Source organism: Acomys russatus, chromosome 12 (assembly GCF_903995435.1).
Source record: "Acomys russatus chromosome 12, mAcoRus1.1, whole genome shotgun sequence".
NCBI lineage: Eukaryota > Metazoa > Chordata > Mammalia > Rodentia > Muridae > Acomys > Acomys russatus.
The window spans coordinates 43308202-43327308 of NC_067148.1; the positions used below are offsets into that span (position 1 = coordinate 43308202).

General features: G+C 47.4%; 1 protein-coding gene across 1 annotated transcript in view; it reads right to left on the minus strand.

Annotated features, from left to right (window-relative positions):
- Nucleotides 1-4384: 4384 nt before the first annotated feature.
- The window catches only part of Ndufa10 (NADH:ubiquinone oxidoreductase subunit A10), a 39768-nt gene continuing 25045 nt past the window's right edge, over nt 4385-19107 (minus strand). The window contains exons 9-10 of the mRNA XM_051154366.1: nt 17519-17627; nt 4385-4812 (exon numbers count right to left, since the gene is read on the minus strand). Coding sequence (XP_051010323.1) covers nt 4744-4812; nt 17519-17627 — 178 coding nt within the window. The 3' untranslated portion in view covers nt 4385-4743. The remainder of the gene's footprint in view (nt 4813-17518; nt 17628-19107) is intronic.

Here is a 19107-nt window from a genome sequence, read left to right on the forward strand (position 1 = left end):
GGCATCTATGGTTGCAGCAACCCAAAGGCTCTGTTCTCCTGGCTTCCCACTGGCCATGTCTGCATGCTTCTGTGAGGCCAGAGAAGAGGCTCAAGTACTGCTGACAAGGGTGGAATGCTGGCCAGTTTCAAAAGGGAAAAGATGATCTGGGAGTGTTTAGAAGGAAGAGAAGTAATTATACCTGTTATATGTATATTCAAAAAGCTTGGCAGCTTAGAAAATAGGGCCCGGATCTGCCATTTTTTCCCATTTCCTGTAATTTCCCCTACTATTGTCCAGGGCTCTCTGAGCCAGCTCGCCCTTCTCCCAGATGGTCCCTTCTCCTCAACAGCTGCTGGTTCCTAGCCAGCCCTGCCAAATGACTCACTTTAGTCCAAGGAGACTAGTGAAAGGGGATGGCTTCTAGTCTTAGGGAGCACTGGGCATTGACATCAGGGTCACCAGACTGGCCACAAGGCACCTCAGGGCTGCAGAGACTTGACAAGCAGCAGCTGGCAGCTGGGTAGCTGCATGGAGAGCCCTGAGGGCAGGGGTGTCTGCCACATGAGATCCAGGGCTGTGGGAAAACAGAGCAAGTGGTAGCTCACCTTGAGCATCAGGGTCCAGTGCACTGTGTGGACCTGGAGAGGTTCACTTTCCCCAGAGCCCATCTCCAGATTGAGCAGTCTAGACATCCAGACCCCCTCAGGGTGTGTCCTCAGAATGTGCAGCCCACAGGTCGCAGGACTCTGGAAGTGCTGCGTGAGACCAAGATTCCACTGACAGCAGCAAGAGCTCCTGGAGAGATGGCCTTGAACTGAACTCCAGCAGGACACCCATGCTGCAGAGAGACATTTCCCACTGTGCAGTGAGCAATGTTTGGGCATTGGTTGTTCATCCTTAGCTATGCTCATCTCCCAGGGTGGCAATATGACTCATGTGGCCTTTAAAAAATGAATGGAGAATGGTCCTGGGTGGGCTCCCGTACCACAGCTACGAGGCAGCCATTTTAGCTCTCACTGCCACTCTAATGGCTCAGATACAAGATGTGTGAGCGCCAAGGAGGCAGAGATTTCCTCTTCCCTCCCAAGGCACAGCGTACAGAACACAGAACAGGCAGCATATCCACATTTAGTGTCTCTACAGAAATCACAAAGGAGCTCTGAGTAGCTGTGTGTCGGGGGTATCTAAGAATGCTGGAGCTCCCCTCTCTCTGTCTGCTGTTCCTCAATTACTCCTGTCTTGTGCCAAGAGTGAGCTCAGGGCCTGAGGGGCTGGCTGCGGTGTTGATCAATAAGGCTTCTCTCCTTTTATATGCTCACTCCAGTGTGGACTTTAGACTCTTATCTCTCATAAGGAAGGACAAGAGGACTTCTTTCATTACCTGGGGTGGTCATTCTCTCCAGTCTGGTCACTGAGAAAGTCAAGGAGCTGAGTCAGCAACCAGATTAAAAGGACACAATGTTGAGGACACAATGACCCTTGTCAAAAATAGCTGTTTTGACTGGGGGCCTGTAGAAATGAGGTAATCTTTAACAAGTGATTAAGAGCAGGTGCACACATATGGCCACAATTCTGCACCTGTGGGGCACCTACCAACTGTGACCACCCACTTCCTGTATAACCACCCCTATGTCAGGTTCCCAACAAGAGGGTCCTTCAGTACACTGCAGCTTTATCTCTGCCACCTCCCCCCCCCCTTTCCATGCTCTTTTATGCTTCAACCAGCCTGAGCCTCTAAAGGTCATCCTGAAGGATGGAGCCCGGCAGGCCCGTGAGCCTGCGTGCAGGGAATGCCAACCAGATGGACTCCCTTTACCTTCTACAGGCAAGGAGGGGCCTCCAAGCACAGAGAGCTTCCATTTGAAGCTGACCTTGCATTTCCCTGCTGCAGGCTGTGGAAAGGATGGAAGGCAGCGTGTAGGGATATCTGGGACGGAGGATGGTAAGATATACAGATCTTACCATCTGCTCGGCCGGCCGTGGCCCCTGCAGTAGCCCTAGGCTCAGCAGGTGGTGGATGGGACCACCTGGGACTGTGAGGATAGCAAGCGCACGTGTCTTTGTCCTTTGTATTGCATTGTCTTACACAATCCTGGCTCCCAGGTGTCATTTCATTTCTTGCCACTGACCTGCTGGCTGAGGTCCCACCATATCCCACTGGACTATGCTCCCACCCCTGGAATGCTTTCAGTCCATCCACTCTGCCACGAGGCTACCGAGTTTGGTAGGAACGTAGGGGCTTTCTGTTTTCAATTCATGTAGCAGGAGAGAAAGATCCTACTGCTGCTGGTAACAGCCCTTCTAGGAAAATGCAGGTTTAAAAGGAAGACTGGCTTGGCTTCCTGCCGGAAGAATACTAAAAACATTGAGCAAAGGCCAGCAGCTCATGAGAGCCAGTGATGCCCTGCCTCAAAGATCCCTTGCCACTGGTCCTTTTGGGCAAGCCTCTATTGCGGATTATCTGGTCCTAGGGTGTCCAGGTGAGAGTTTTGGAGAGCAGGAACACACCAAAACTCACAGCCCAGGGCCATGCAGCTGAAAAGGGCACTTCCCCTCAAATTCTGGGTCAAATCCTGGATTTGCCTCCTTCCAGATGAGCATCCTTCTAAAAACCCCAAGATGAGAAGACGTGAGGGCTGAGGTCCTGGGAGAAGTGCTGCCCTTGGGGGTTGCAAACCCCGGGGTGACTCAGGCTTTCTCCTACTCACCCAGCTCTGAGCTGTTCCTCCCAAAGCCTAAGTGGAAGATGCTAAAGCTCACATCCCTCCAGGCCACCACACTGCAGCCGTAGCCTTGCAGATCTGCCCCAGACAGGTCTGTCTCCTTGGTGTCAGCACACTACTTACAGCCAATCCAGAAGTCCTTTCTGGTAAACAGAACACAGGATGTTCCCAAGCAATTGGAGCAGATAGGCTTTAGAAGAGGGACCCAGGAAAGCAAGAGCAATGTGGTGTTCATTCCTGTTGCATTGCATAACCCCACACTTACCCCAGCACCCTTCATCCTGCAGTGGCCACCTAGCTACCCGCTGCCCCCACCACACTGCTTTGCCTGGTGAGTGGCTATGTGCTGTGGCTCGATGGCTGCGTGGTGGGTTGCAGTTGGCAGAGGTCTGGTGCCTGGGGAGCATGCCAGCTGTCATCAGGCCGAGCCCTGCTCTGCTGAAGATGGAGGAAACCATGAGGGCGTGAAGTCCATGAGGGCTTCCTCAACAGAAAACACACAGAACCAGTGTTGAGACAGTGTTTGGTTCCTGATTTTCGAGGAGGCGCATGGCTTTATTTCAGCCCTGACCTATGGTTTAAAGAGTGGTAAGCATTGTGGTGAAACCAGACTGGAGCATCCACCAGTCTCCCCTGCAGAGCTTCACCCTGGAGCAGACTGGCAAGGGTCCTCATCTTCCTTTGCCTAACACAGGGTAAACTCAGGAAACGGGCAGACGGATGTCTGTAGCAACACAAATGACAAGTGCCACACTATACTCAGGGAGCAGAGCCACCAGGGAAAGAACTGAGCATGTGGACTCGGAGGGACTGAGCCTTTGCTGTGCTGTCGTGCTAGTCAATGTGGCTGAGGTCCCTGGGAAGTGGCCCAGCACTCACTGCTAAGAACCTTGCGTGTCTGCTGCTGTGCAGGTTTCAGTGGCAGCAACTCTGGCTAGCTATGGCAGTAGGACAGCCAAGATAAAGATGCTTTTCCCTTTAACCCTCTCAAGGGGTTCACATGCTACTAGAACCTAGACACTCCAGGGCGGGCCCATTTCAAAAGAAGGGGGCGGGGCAGGCAGGTAGGCAGAACAGACTTTTCTGGAAGATCTAAGTGTTCTCTTCTGTACTGCCTAATGCTGACACCACCTGTGTGCTGCGCGTACCTGAATGGAGCCCAGTGCTAACCAGGAACTGAGTGTTAAATGTCATTACATTTTAATTAAGTTACATGTAAACCACATGTGCTCGGAGCAGCCACAGCAGGGGTCTCAGTACAAACTCACAGCTTAGACTGACAACTTAAAGGAGCTCCTGAAGAGCCATGCAGATCGACACAAGCAATAAGCACTCCTTCCCCTATGTTCCAATACAGCTGAACAGCAAAATGCATTTTTCATGCGTGACTGGCAGCCTGATTTTTGGTAAGAGCATCTGATCTTGCATCTGCACCCAGGTTCTGTACTCAGCTTGAGACCCTGAGGATGGCCATGAAGTGCGCCTGCTCTAGAAGACAGCATCCTGCTGGCCTGTGGTGACCCTTCTTTCCCTTTTTACTCTCATGTGAACAGTTAAAAGAATAAATGTTTCAGAACAACGCTCAACACTGGGTGAATGACCCAAACTGCAGGGAAGGGGTGGAGGCTGCAGGGCTGAGCACCGCCACCAGGCACATGTGTGCCATGCAGACACAGGAGGAGGGGCTACAGAGCCAGCTTTATTTCATGAAGTTGAGAGGACTCAGGAAACAGCACTGGGACACAGGGCTTCCAATGGTAGCTGGTCTTTCAGAGCAGACCAGCTTTGCTTTGCTTTGCTTTTTCCCCAGGTGATTGCAAAATAAAATTAGAAGGTTCCAGAACCTTTTCAGTGGAAGTTGATTTTTTTCAACCCTGACTAAGCACAGGGTAGACTGCTTTTATTAGATCATTTCTTCTGGCAACTTCTTGATCATTTCCTTTTTTTCTGTTGTCTTGTTTTAAAAGCTCAGGAGTTCATAGAGTTGGGTAGAGCAGACATCTTCATGGCTGTGACATACCTAGGCAGAGGGGACCATTCACTTCAGCCAGATCCACTTGTCACCCACCTCGGCATTGAATCCAGGGGCATACTTGCGGCCTGGTAGCTGTGGGAGAAAGGCATTAAAAGATGTTTAGAGTGACTACTTTCCCAACCCCTGGAGTTGCCCAGTTACTGTCTGCCTATCTAGTACCCAGGGAAGCACCTGAGAACAGGGATCCACTGTAGGAAGCAGCCTTGCCCACACGTCCTGTCCAGGAGAGATTCCAGATGGAGACAAACCCCTAGCGTTCTCCCTGATGTCAATAAAGTAATGGGCAGGAGGGACAAGAAACAGGTAGCACTCAGTGAGAATTGACAGAGGGGACTGAGCCTGGGACATGTCTTGTTCTCACGCCCTGCCTACCTGCTTGACCTATGAATCGAGACATTAGGTTATCTTTGGGAACCAGTGATGAAATCATTACTGAGCTCTCTGGCCTCTGTGATACCATCAATACTGAATCCTCACCAGGACTCCTCCTGGATGGCCTGTTGTTGGCCTGTGTCATGGAGATTCTGCAGCTTTGGATCAGCAGGACTGGGCCTTTCATGACTCGTGACAAATTACAGATGATACAGATGTTGGGGTGGGCCAATTCAGAGCCCTGGATCTGGGCCTGGGTGGTAGCTGAGCTGGTCAGCCTGCCAGCTCTCAATAATCCACACCACCAGGGCAAACTCTGGCTAGACCACAGAATGGCACCAATCAGCAGGAGGCGGGGTCAGCCCTCCTTCTCTCATGCCCTCAGGGCATACTCTCACTCACAGCCAGCTCCACTTTGCCCCCAGTTAAGATTTGGGGCTCACTCTCCCAGCTGCAGCCTGTGGGGTTGGGCCAGCTCTCAGCTCTCACTCCCTCAGGTCTGGCTCTCCAGTGCCTTTGCCATCAGGGCCAGTTCCGCTGTATTGCCCATTCTCCCGAATGCTATAGCCAATGAGGGGGCAGGGCCAGCTTCCCATTCTCATGGCCCCAGGGCCAGCTCTCCTGACTACCATGGTGGTGAGCAGACACGGGAACAAGGCATTAGCACCCCCCTCCCCCCGCCCCGGCACCCATGCCACCTCACAGCAGATGAGTGGCGGGACCAGCTCTCCCGAGACCAGTGACTCACTGCAATGAACGTTTACAAGTGAAGCTGTGTGGGACACTCTGTGACATACTACTGCTTCCACGATGAGATGTTGTCCAAGCTTTTGTTGTTGTTTGTTTCCTTATGTGTTTTATTTTGGGGGGAAGATTGCAAAAATGAAAGTATGAATATGAGGGGATGGGGAGATGTGTGGGACTGGGGTGCATGATGTGAAACTCACAAAGGATCAGTAAAAGGTTTTTTAAAAAAGAAAAAAAGCTAATGATTTGCTCATTACTTCCCTATACCTACTAGCAGATGCCTGAATGGCCCCCACTGGATCACTGATATTTAGAATATTTGAGGAACCTCTTCTTTTGGTATCTTAGCTAATATTAATGTATTAATATTTTAGGAACCTAAGAAAACCTTGAAATTTTTTTTGCAATGGTTTATTTTGAAATATACTGATCTGAATCTTGCTGGAGTTTTTTCAGAATGTACTACTGTAACTACTTCAGATCATCTTTGTGAGTTTCAGTGGTTTGTGGTGTATGTGAGCAGGTGTTCAGATGTATACTGTGGTATCCTGTTCCATACTCAGTTTATTTTTCCCTTTTTAGGAAAATAAAAAAGGTAAAGAAAAGGAAAGAAAAAGGAGGCCACGGTCAACAGGTCAACAAGGTCTTGGGGGCGGGGGGGAGGGAACACGCGCGCACGAACCCAGGTATTAACAGTCATGGAGCTCAGAAAGAACTACAGACAGGCAAAGGACAGGATAGATGCTCCACACAGCCACAAGATCTGCCTATCAATACAAGGGCAGGACAGCAGGCTGAGGCTGGAAGCACCCCTCTCATCCTATTTCCTCAGAGCCAGCAGCAAGAAGCTTTCTTGCAGAGAGAAGGTGGTGCTGGGAAGACCCTGGCAGAACAGCCACTGAAACAGAGCTTCTGCAACTGCATCCAGCTGAAGAGAAGGTCGCATCTTCTCACTTGCTGAATCATCCACACAACTAAGACAAAAAACACGTACATCCTTTAGAGGATGATCTGAGCAGGTTTGTATTACACCAGTGGCCAGTTGGCCAGCATACCTGAGATTTTCAACCACAACTGTCCAAAATTTTAAATCAGAGCAAGTAAAAATTAGCTGAACACCATCAACCTGCTGAACCTTACCAATGCCTACCAACTGCGGAGCTCTGCTGGATAAGGCTGAAGTCTGACTTCCCCGGACAGCCACTTCTGCATCGGTCTGTGTTGGTGGATTACCTTCTTTCAGTGGCATTCTCATTCCACCTGATCTGCTAACCCCAGATCTTGTAAAGAGCTTCACATAGCCCTGAGAGAAAATTACAGGCCCAACCCTTTCCTGATAAGGAACTTGTTCAAGCACAGGGAATCCTGGAAGTACTGTACCTTATGCTGAGGAGATCCTAGCCTCCAGCAAATGACCCTTAATCATACCTAGAAGTCATCCCTCCCACAAACGGTAATTAAGTATTGTTTTCTCCTTCTTGTGATTGGGCACCTGTGTTACTGACTGTAAATAAGCTACTGTACCACTGTATGTAGATAAAGTATCCCGGCACCTTTAGCCCTAGTGAATCAGACACATTCGCCCTCAAAGCCTTTCCCCACGGTTTATAAATAAAGGCTGGATGGCTTGCTGAGGGTGCTCACTATTCCATTTAATCTGGGGGGGGGGGGGGATGCAGCTGGATGCCCAGTGGTCAGGCAGCAATGGTGGATCTGCCTTTGCAGCCCCTAGGGTCTGCTCCACCACTGCTACTTGCTTGGTGTTGACCTCCAGTGAGACTGGGAACCTGGCCTAGCTCCCAGGCCTCACTCTAAAGTGATCTAGCCATCCCTAAGCAAGAAAACGGGCCCTTGGGACCTTTGCACCTTTGATCCTGGGATCTATCCATTATCGTCCAGAGGCAAGCAGTGCCTGGAGCAACCTGCAGGACACGGGACGCAGGCCACCTGTCTCCGGACACTGAATGACACCAATTGCTTCACAAAATCTACTCTCTGGAGTTCTTGGGGGCAATTAATTGGCCTATAAAATCCAGGTTCTGCTCTTAGGTTCTGGGGAGAAGACACAGACAATATGTAAAAGCACCTCTAAGATCCCAGTATCTAACTGTGCTCATCTGTAGGCTGGAGGCCATGCTGACTCTAAACCAACAATTAGATCTTGGGAGGTTGCAGATGAAGGCCATGACACAGCTGCCTCTGGGGAGGGCGCTGGCAGCTGGGGACAGAAGGTCAGCATACTTGTCTGCAGCTCTGCAATGTTGAGGGACGTGCAGGTACTTCTCTTTTCACACAGAGTAAGTCACCTGCCTCGAGCACACGGCAAGAATCTGCACTTGTCTCCCAATTTCGGACTGGGTCCTGAGCCCAGTGTGCAGACACCTTGCTGTACCCACCCATCTGACGGTGGGCCTGAGCTGCCAGGCCCTGCTGTTTCCAGCCCCCACTCCTCCTTACAATACTTCCCCTTGATATGGGCTTAGGATAAACTAGAAACAGAACTGCTTGCTGAAGCAAATCAGCCTGAAGAGCAGGTGTAGACAGCACCCCCTCCACGGGTTTAGCGTGACAGTGTGGAAGAGCTGGCCTGGATTACTGTGCTGAGGCTTAGGCATGGGAAGAGACTCAGCACTGCCTCTCCTTAAAAATCTAACCCAGTTCCTAGAAAATCTAACCTTGTTCCTAGTCTGCTAGGACCTCCCACCAGGGTCAGCAAACTGCTTCCCTTCAGCCCCGCCTCACTGGCTGTCCTTGCAAACAAGGCCACCCAACCCACGTGTGTGCAAGCTGGCTATAATGGCTGCACCAAGGTCCATTTGGGAGCTTGAGAGGCAGTAGCAACGTGTCATCTTGTGCATAACAGGTGACACGACTGAGTTCTGGATTCAAGTGACACAAAGTAACAGGGTACTGAGAATTGTAAAAGGTGCCTCTCTCTTCATGCCACAGCCAGCTTGAGTGGACACTTCTTAAAGCAGCCTAGCGTGGAAAAAGCCCTCCTCTGGGTCAACTTGTAACACAGCAGTCTCCAGGCCCTGGATTCCAGTACTAGGGCCTGACAACTTAACGTCTACCAGACTCTCTGCTATCAAGTAACAGCAGCTTCTCAAAATGGTTTGCTACTGTGCCTGGCCTCTCCCCTCCAACCACAGGCATTTAGAGCTGGAAAGCTGAGTCCCATGTCCTGTCTGATTCTGAACAGGCAGTGTATGGGGTGGAAGGTGGTGATGTACAGTCTAGGCAGAGAAAGAGCTCCAGAATGTGCTACAGGGACACCGGTCTTTGGATGAAAACAATGTCCACGAAACAGGGGCAACATCCTACAAGGCTAGACCAAGAGCCTCCAGGAGCTGTGAGCAGAATGAATCCATGGCTGCTCACTGTTGGCTGAGGGTCAAATGGGTTCCCACCAGCCCCTCCTCACACACAAGAGAGATCGCCGGCCATACCATCCCCCCCAAACAGGCTATGCGAAAGGCACTGGAAAGCGCGAGGAACTCAGTGCTAGCAGGCTTAATGCTGATGTGCTGCAACTGCACGGCAGCCAGAAAACTTCTAACACTTGTCTCAGAATAGAACAAAATCTAGCATTCCAAACCATAAAACTCACAGTGTATCACAGCCAGCGATACATTTCCAGACATGTGCAAGTGGAAACTATGACCCTCAACCAGAGGGAAAATCAGGCTGACTCAGAAATGACGAAGACGATGCATTAGTGAAGCGATGTCAGAGCATCTGTTAGGAAAGTGCTCGGTATGTTCTGGGAACAGAATGACAGATGACAGAAATAAGGGAGACTGGAAAACAGCGAGGACCAGGCACAAGTTCCCAGTTTAAAAATAAGATTCCTGAAGGACGATTCTATTGGGTGGGTGCGGGGGTCATGCAAATATGCTATGTGGGGCTGCATGAAGGACCTGTTCTTGGGATTCACTGTCCTGCCCATGGCAGGCTGCACCCTCCCTGTCAGTGGATGGGTGCAAAGGAGTAGTGCCAATCCGCTTTGTGGCCATAAGCTCTTCCCAGAAGCACTCTCTCTAGCCTGGATCACGTCTCCTGGATCTGTCTTCCCTGCTGCGTGTCAGGCATGGCACAGGCTCTCCTGCCCCTTCTAGTCTACCCTTCTCTGTTCCCTCCCAATACACTGCTTCAACATTTCCAGTGAACACAGTGGAACGACAGCACATTTCTTAACAGCATAGAGAAGAGTAGTGAACATGAAGACATAACAGAATCAACTCAAAATAAGGCAGGGGGGAAAAAAAGAAAAGCCAAGACAGTTCCAGTGACCCATGAGCACTTCCATCTAGTGCATGCATAAATAGATCCCCCTTAAGGGTAATGGCTGAACCTTTTCCAATGCTTTGCAAACCCCTGCAAGATACCGACAAGACCAGCACACAGAGGCACATCATAACAAAGCCCCTGAAAGTACGAGTGAAGAGGTTGTAGAAATCCTGAAAGTAGCCAGAGATAAAAGGGTCCTTGGGGCACCAAGACCAAAGACAAGAGTGACTAGATCTCCCATGAGAGACAATGCAGGCACCAGGCACAGAAGAACCCTAGTGTGAGTAAGAATGGGCAAGCTAGAATCTTGTATCAACTGGAAATACCTCTCAGATTGAGTTGAAAAAAAAATTTTTTTTTTTTTTTTTTTAAAGAGAGCCAGCCAGTGGAATTTGTCACCATCGGCCCTGTATATAAAAACTGTTAAGTTAGTCAGGCAAAACCTTGGGTCCAAACAAAGGTGTGGCATGTACCCAACATGACAGTTCAGGAAGACAGAAGTATGTCCTAAAAGGGTAATAGGCTTACAAAATAGGAAGTTCTGATGGATGTTTTGTTAACTCTCCCATCACACTCCATCTCATCCCTACCCTGGCTGAACACAAACCATGCCCAGCATTATCACCTACATTCTTCTACCAGACACCCTCACCTAAGGGTCCCCTGATGGCTCCTTTCTAGTCCCAGCTTCTGCATATGCTCCAAGTTAAGCACGCAGACCTAAAGAGTCTAAGCTGGACCCACGCAGGAGAGACAACATGTGGCGTTTGTCTTTTTGGTCCTGGGTCATCTCTATTTTCTAGTTCTATCCAGTTCCCTGCAAATTTCACCCCCCACAGCTGAGTACAATTCCATTTTGTATCTACCATATTTTTAAAAAGCCATTCATCTGTTGACAAAACATTCAGGCTCATTCTATTTCCTGGAATTTTGTGAAATATTCCTATAACATTGTGAAAAGAGCAGCAACAAACATAGATGGGGCAGTGTCTCTACAGCAGGGTATAATGTCTTTTGGGTCTATGCCTAGGGTGGTATATCTGGGTCATACTGTATGTTCACGTGTTGCTTTTTGTGGAACCTCACACTGATTTTCATAATGAGGTACCTACCAGTCCACACTCCCACCAACAGTGAATAAGAGTTCTTTTTCCCCATAACCTCAACAGCATCTGTTGTCATTTGATTTCTGGATAATAGCCATTCTGACCTGTGTAAGATGGAATTTCAAAGTGGTGTCAGTTTGCATTTCCCTGGTGGCTTAATTATGCTGAATATTTTCGGAAGTATTTATTAGCCATTAATATTTCTTATTTTGAGAAGTCTCGATTCAGTTCCAAAGCCCATTTTTAAATCAAACTGTTTTCTTGAAGTTTCTTTTCTTTTCTTTTCTTTCTTTCTTTCTTTCTTTCTTTCTTTCTTTCTTTCTTTCTTTCTTTTTAGTTCTTTGCACAATCTAAATGTTAGTCCTCTATCAGGTGTACAGTTGCCAGATATTTTCTACTATTACATAGGTTGTAAAAGAAAAAAAAGCCAAATGCAAATTCTCTCCTTATAAGCTTTTGGCCATGGAGGCCACAATATAGATTCTCAGCATTCTTCCTCATAAATGACAAGACACCATGTACGTTGGTTGCAAAACACAGAGAAATCAAGCTGGACCTTGGCCAGTTGCACCTTCCCTGCGGGATAGCTTCCACAGTGCTGGAAGGTGCTCTCAGACTAAAGAGAGAGAAAAGGCTTCAGGGGCCTCACCCCAGCGGTGAACCCTACAAACTATAAAGTCAGCTTGTGAGACAAGATCTGTCCGGAAGTACAATATTGGCACTACTGCTATGGGGAACCAACAACTCTTGGGTTAGATTTGAGGTCTGCTCCACACGAGGTAATATATGGCTGATTATATAAACTTTGCTCCCAAACTGTTGTCTGATATGACACTAAACTGTGTCATAACAGTGAATGCAGAGACTCACAGCTGCTCAAGGTGCTAGGAATAAGTGATGGCTGAGTACTCGTCCCTAAAACAGACATTTATATGCCTCTTCTAAGGTTTAGTTAGACAACATCATGGAAGAGGGGACTCAAAGAATGTAAAGTGGAAAGAAAGGCAAAGGGGCTGCAAAATGCTATCTTCAGGGCATGACTGTCACTGAAAACATGATCTCACGGCAGCTATGATCTGTCATCTCCTACACTGTGCCTGTAACAGAGTAGGCCTGTCAACAGTCAACCATGGATCAGGGAGGGACTCACGGGACCCCATGTGGATGCTGAACTACTGGCTACAACAGAGTCTGGAAGTTACTATCTTCAGGTGCGTACCCGATGGTGACAGTTCCAAACCCATGGCCCCACAGACACCACCATTAAGATCAGTGAGACCCACACCACTGGACAGGGCCCTTCTGAAGGCAGCTGCTAGCAGATGTCGAAGACTGCTGGGGACAAACTGCTCTGTGTGCAGAAGCCATGCATACAGAGACAACGTCCAGCTCTCCACAGCCAGATCTGTGGCGTCATGCAGAATTCAGTGATGAAAGAAGTGCTGGTAAGTTGTGCAGATGGGAGTTCCTGCCCTGACTTTCCTGGGCGATGGACTTCAAACTGTAAAGTGAAATAAACTCTGTTTCTCAAGTTGTTTTGGTCATGATGTTTTATCACAGCCATAGAGACCTAACTAAGAGAAGTACCGAATATCAAAAAGTTTATGGACTTGAGCATGTGGATTTAATTAAATGTTGGAAATGTTAAAGATTTCAAACAAATAATTAGGGAAACATTTTGCTTTTTAATTTCAAAGGTTTTAAAAATATTAAGTTTAGCTTTTCAGGAATGTGGGTTCCTTTCTCCGGGAGGTTGGGCTGAGAATCTGGTCACAGGGTTTTCTTCAGCAGTTAAGAAACCCAATGGATGCCAGAACTCTGGCATAAAATCTGACAGAGGAGCACACGCCTGCAGTCTCAAATTCCCCCGATGACTCCTGGTTTTGAAGAATGAATGAAAAGGCACATCATGTTTAGTCAAATGATCAAAGGAAACGTAAGCAACGACAGGGCCAATGCGGGTCATACTGCCTAGGAAGCTGAAATGAGTTCCTGGACATTCCCTCCACAACAAACTATGGCCCGAATCCATATCCAAAAAACCAGACTGGGGGATAGTCAACAACCAAGCACCTGCAGTCTCTAAAAGTCTTGAAACATCAAGTTCTTAAATACTGAGGAAATCAAAAGGCAAGGACACAAAGCCATCAGATGTAACCTCACCAACACCCTTCAGTTGGTATGTGGCTGGCAGCAGCATATAAATCCTCTCATACAGACTGCCAGATACAGTGGGGTCCGTAAGAATACCATGTTCGAATGTGGAATGTCCCAAGTCGTTACAGAGGACTGGAAGACTCAACGTCCATGCTTAGTTATCACTTTGATGGTTTCCTAGCTGGAGTTCTTTTTCTGTCATCCCTTCCATGTCTTCAGTATCTGCTGTAAGGAAACACTCTCCCCTGTGTATGAGTCATTTGTCTGTTTATCTGTGTATGTTGGAAATCATGAGTTGATAGCAGTGTCAGGTTCCCATTACCTCTACAGGGCAGCATAGTGCCTGCTCAGCCCTTCTCCCTCTCGGCCCCTGCAGGACTGATCCTGTGAGCAGCCCCATCTGCGCCCATGCTGACCTATTCCCGTTACCCTGGTGTGCTTCAAACCCCGCCAGTGGCGGTCACCCCAGGTTTAGGGTGTCCAAAGCCATATTCAGCCTTACAGAAAGCTTTTGGTCAAACTTGGAAGGGAGAAAGACCATCTTCGTTCTTGAGGAATCATCTGCACGGGCAGAGAATTCTGAATGTCCAGCTTGCTTTTCTTTCAGCCAATCCAAGCTTCAGCATCTTAGGCTTCTGACTATGTGTTCTAAAGAGCATCTTGATGTTTCTGTTGAATGTTTCTTTCATGGGTCTGGGTTTTATCTGGTGTCTGATGTGCTCTTGAGCTTTGCCAAGGCTCTGGGTACCTGGGGTCAGACCATGTGCCTTTTTCATCATGTGGCTTGGGGTTCGTGAAGCCCTTTGTCCCTTTAGCTGGTCTCCACTGTCAATACCAGTTCTCTGCTCTCCTCAGGCAGGCAGACTACCAGGGTGGTAGTCTCACACTGTGTGCTGGGGGCTCTGCTGTCCTCTTACGGCCATTTCTCAGTCTGCTTCAGCCTGCACATGTTCTGCTGTCTTCCAAGCTACTGACCAATCGTCTTTCCAGCTCCTCTGACTGCTGTTTTATCATTGAGCTTTTAATTTTAATCGTTGCCTTTTGTTGTTGTTTCCAGAGTTTACACTTTAATTTCAGCTTTGCAAAATTATTTTGCCATACAATTTTTTGAGCCTTACTGATAACTGTAGTGTCTGACTGCCTGGCTTACTGCTGCTGTTTGATCATCTCTGCAGCCTGGCAGGTGCTCCCTGTGTTTTGTCTCGTCTTCACTCACTGTGGCTGTTGTCATTTTTGTTAGTATTTTATTAAGACTGTAAAGGTTGTTTTGGACTTTAAAGTGCCACTCACCCACAGGGAGCTCTTCTGGTCAACATTAAAGTGAAGGCAGAGCACCAGAATCTACTGGGCTGTGGGTCCCATGAGGTCTGATGGGTTTCCAGCTTTTCCTGCCTGAGGGAGCGTGTTTAGCAGAGTTTCCTTCTGTGTGCATTGCTGCTAGAAGCTCTATTCAGGGCCTCACTGCTGCTGCACATGAGAGGTGGGGAGAGCCAGGAGGCTGATGTGACTATAAGCCCACCAGTCCTTTGTACTAACACCCTTAAACGCAGCTCCTGCCTGCCTTATCCTGTGAGTGAGGACTTGAGGTGTCATCTATCTCTGCTTGGATGGGAGGACAGAGCTGGTCTGAGCTAGCTAGTCCTCCAAAACCTAGATGTAGGCTGGTGGCTGTATAGTAACATGACACCATTATCACCGTTGTGTTTTATGGCTTTTTGTGTTCTGGTGTTTTGCTAGGTGGGGTCTTGTCAACTTGACACAAGCTTTGGGAAGAAGGAACCTCCATTGAAAAAAAAAAATGGCCCTATCAAATTGATCTTAGGGAAAGCCTGTGGGGCATTTTCTTGATTCTTGATTAATATGGAAGGGCCCAGCCACTGTGGTGGTAAAACACCTGGGCAGATGGCCCTGGATGGTATAAGAGAGCAGGCTGAGCAAGCCATGGGGGACAAGCCAATAAGCAGCATTTCTCCATTTTCTGTGTTTCCACTCAATTGGTATGTGGCTGGCAGCAGCATATAAATCCTCTCATACAGACTGCCAGACACAGTGGGGTCTGTAAGAATACCATGTTCAAATGTGGAATGTCCCAAGTCCTGATGGTCGTTACAGTGGACTGGAAGACTCAACATCCATGCTGGGATGTGATCCAGCAGGCCTGGTCGTGGTCCAAGAAGCTGTATCCGTAATGCGTGAGTATGCACCCTGGAGATAAGGTGCAGAGACCACACAATGAGTAACAACAATGGTGAGTCTGATGATATGTGATGATAAAAGGGCATTACAGTGACCTCAGCTGGATCAGGAAAGGTTCTTTTTGCTTCTCTTTTTTTTTCATGCTGGCTTTTAACTCACTGTATAGCTAAGGATCACCTTGAATTGCTGATCCTTCTGTGTCTGTCCCGCAAATGCTGGAACTATAGGCAATCATGCCTGGCTTATTCTTGTCATTTTTAAGATTTAGTAATTTTTATTTTGTGTCTGAGTGTTTTGCCTACTTGTATGTTTATGTACTATGTGCATGCTTGGTGCCAGTGGAGAAATGAGGAAGTTGTGAGCTGCCTGTGGAGGTTAAGAACTGAACCCAGGTCCTACACAACAGGAAGGAGGGCATGCTCTTAATTGCTGAATCATCTCTGCAGCCCCTCTTGTCATTTTAAAAAGTTTGAAGTATTCCTCTAAACAATCATAAAACTATAATAATAAAGGTAAATGAAGATCACATAAAGATCATTTTAATTTATTGCAGCAAAGACTTCTTCCTGAGAATGATCCTAAGCAGAAGCAGAGCCACACAAAGATCTGAGCCATGGCAGAGTGGATGTCACGGTGGTGGGGCCCTGTCTCAGTCAACACTGTCTCTATAGTCCCCATAAGGTCTTGTGGGAATTAAGACACAGAATCACACAGCCCGCAGGAGGCTTACGCAGTCTGTGACTTCACACTACCTACAACTGGAAAACTACTAATATTAGACTCAAATATATCAAAGATGACCACTTTATTTACCAGATTCTCACTACAGTCATTAACTAGTATCAGAATAATAACCAGTCAGCACAGAGAGAAATAAATGGAATCCAGAAAAAACCTTAATCCCCAAAATGTAAGATAAAAGAGAAAGAAAAAAAAAAAAAAATCTTTGAAGGTCAAAAGACACTGTGAGACAATCCATTTAGGTCTGTCTTCCAATGTAACTGGATAGATATTCCAAATATTCAGAATAGCAAGCGGTATCCTGTGCAATACTAGATGAAGAAAGCCTAAGGTGCTGCGGTAACGTGCACCAGAACAAACCCGTCAATAAGCTACAGGTGAAAAGGTCAAAGGCACAAATGGGACTGCACTGACCACCTAGCCAGCAGCACACCCACACCACCAGTGAGGCCAAAGCTGACAGAACGGAGGGACACAGGTTCAGCAATGCTGGAGACCGTCTTGCTGCTGCAAACACTGGGCAAGCTGAACCTGAAGGAGACTGCTTCTGCGTGGCAGAGGGAGGCAAGGAGTGTGTGGACCTGGTGGCCACAGGGAGCAGCTGTGCCCACTGAGTAGGATGATGTCAGTCTAGACAGGACCAAGGCAAGGAGCCACCGTGGCTTTGGTGGGAGGAACTGACTGATCTGCATAGCACACTCAGGAAGAGACACACAAGTGCTGTATTCCGCTAACAAGAGCAGCGCCAATGTGTACACTGGTGATGCTGAAGTCTTTATGGCCACGCTCCCAAATTTCTATAGTGAATACAATTATTTTCAAAAAGACTCAAAGAACTTGTTTAAAAGAAACATTTGAGAACATTCCATAGAAATGAAGCCTCACATTTGTAAGGCCTCACCAATGTAAGCCTTAGAGATATCCTGTGAAGAGTAAGGTGACATCACAGGTAGCTGTGAAGAACTGGAGATACCACCTAAGGAATGGGGGCCATATGCCCACCAAGATAACGCACCTACAGATGACACTAGATGTGGAGCATATCTGAGGACTCACTGCTTTATGACTAGAAACAAGAGGGACAGCAGCAGATCATTCTTCATGGGGGGGGGGGGGGGCGGGGGTAGTGGCCACAAGCACCCCAGACTCTGCCCCATGGTAGAGCTCACCTCTCTGAAGCTATTGTAGATCCGGGTACCCTGGTGAGCTCCAATAGTGATTTCTGGGAGGTAGATAGGAACTGTCGTGTAATTCAGCACGCTCAACTTATCCTGAACCCTGAAAAGTAAGACAAACATGTATTACAACAAGCCATTAAAATAACTACCATCAGGCAAATATTATATTTGACTCCTCACATATCCACATTAAAAATCTCTAAGATAGGGGCTGAAGAAAGGGCTCAGAAGTTAAGAGCACTGGCTGCTCTACCATAGGATCTGGGTTCAATTCCTAGCACCCACATGGCAGCTCACAACGTCTGTAACTCCAGTTCCAGGGGATCTGTCACCTTCACACAGACATGCATGCAGACAAAACACCAATGCACAAAAATAAACATAAATAAATCTTTAAAACGCCCCAAACCAGCAGGGTGCGGGGACACACGCCTGTAATCTCAGCAATCTGGGTGCCAGAGGCAGGAGGATCTATGTGAGTTTGAGGCCAGCCTGGTCTACAAAGTGAGTCTAGGACAGCCAAGGATACACAGGGAAACCCTGTCTTGAAAACAAAAACAAAAAACAAAATAAACAACAATGTTGCTGTTAATTTACCAGTATGGCCTAATTATGCTTATCATTAGGCCTATAATTATTATTTTGGCAGTATTTTCTAACCTGCTAGCAATCAATCAAGCCACAGACACTTGTTATATTTTAAAACAGCCTTAGTTAACCTGGGGCAGGGCAGATATTAATCTCCTAAACTACTTCCCATAGTGTTCCCACGGAATACCTGCCCCAATCCCATGCCATCTGCTTCTAATAATTTCTATCAAGCTACCTCCGATTCATAATCCCAAATACCTGCTCATGTTCTTCATCTGGGCCAAATCTGTCTAACCCATGATGGCCTTGCTTCTTCCTCTCCTCTCTCCCAATCTTCCTCCCAAGATTCTCCCTGTCTCCTCTAGCCCTGGGACCCTAGCCACGCCTATCCCATTTGCTCCGCCCAGGTGTGATGGCCTTTTATTGGTCAAATAGGTTAGGCTCTTAGGCAAGGTATTGGTAGGCAGAGACAGCAAGCACTAATTACCATCAAAATACATCAGACCAACCTCCAACAATTCCCCTTTTCTGTCTAAATAAAAAGGCTATTTTTTTTATATACTGTAAGAACAATTATAAAAATTATTTAAAAACCAATAGGTAAGACTTACATATATAATGTCTAATCAAAAGGTATTTGGCAACCTTGAAGAAATATTATCTATTTTATCTTGGTGAGTCTAAAATTTTGAACCTAAATCAGTATCTATTAAAGCTTATATCAACCTAAAAATATCTATCTAGAACTAGAAGTATCTTTTTAACTTCTAAACAACTAAGTTTAATTTTAAAACTAACTATCTGGTCTTCAACCCCATCGGAGACTTGAGAAGGAATAAATTTAATTACCTGAGTAAACAGGAAGTGCAGGTTAGCATCTTCTAAAATGAAAAAAAATGACAGAGACAGATTGCTGCCTGAACAGTCACCCAAAACTCTAACGCTGGAGCATCGTCTTTAGCCTTCTGGCCCAGTGTACCTGACAGGCA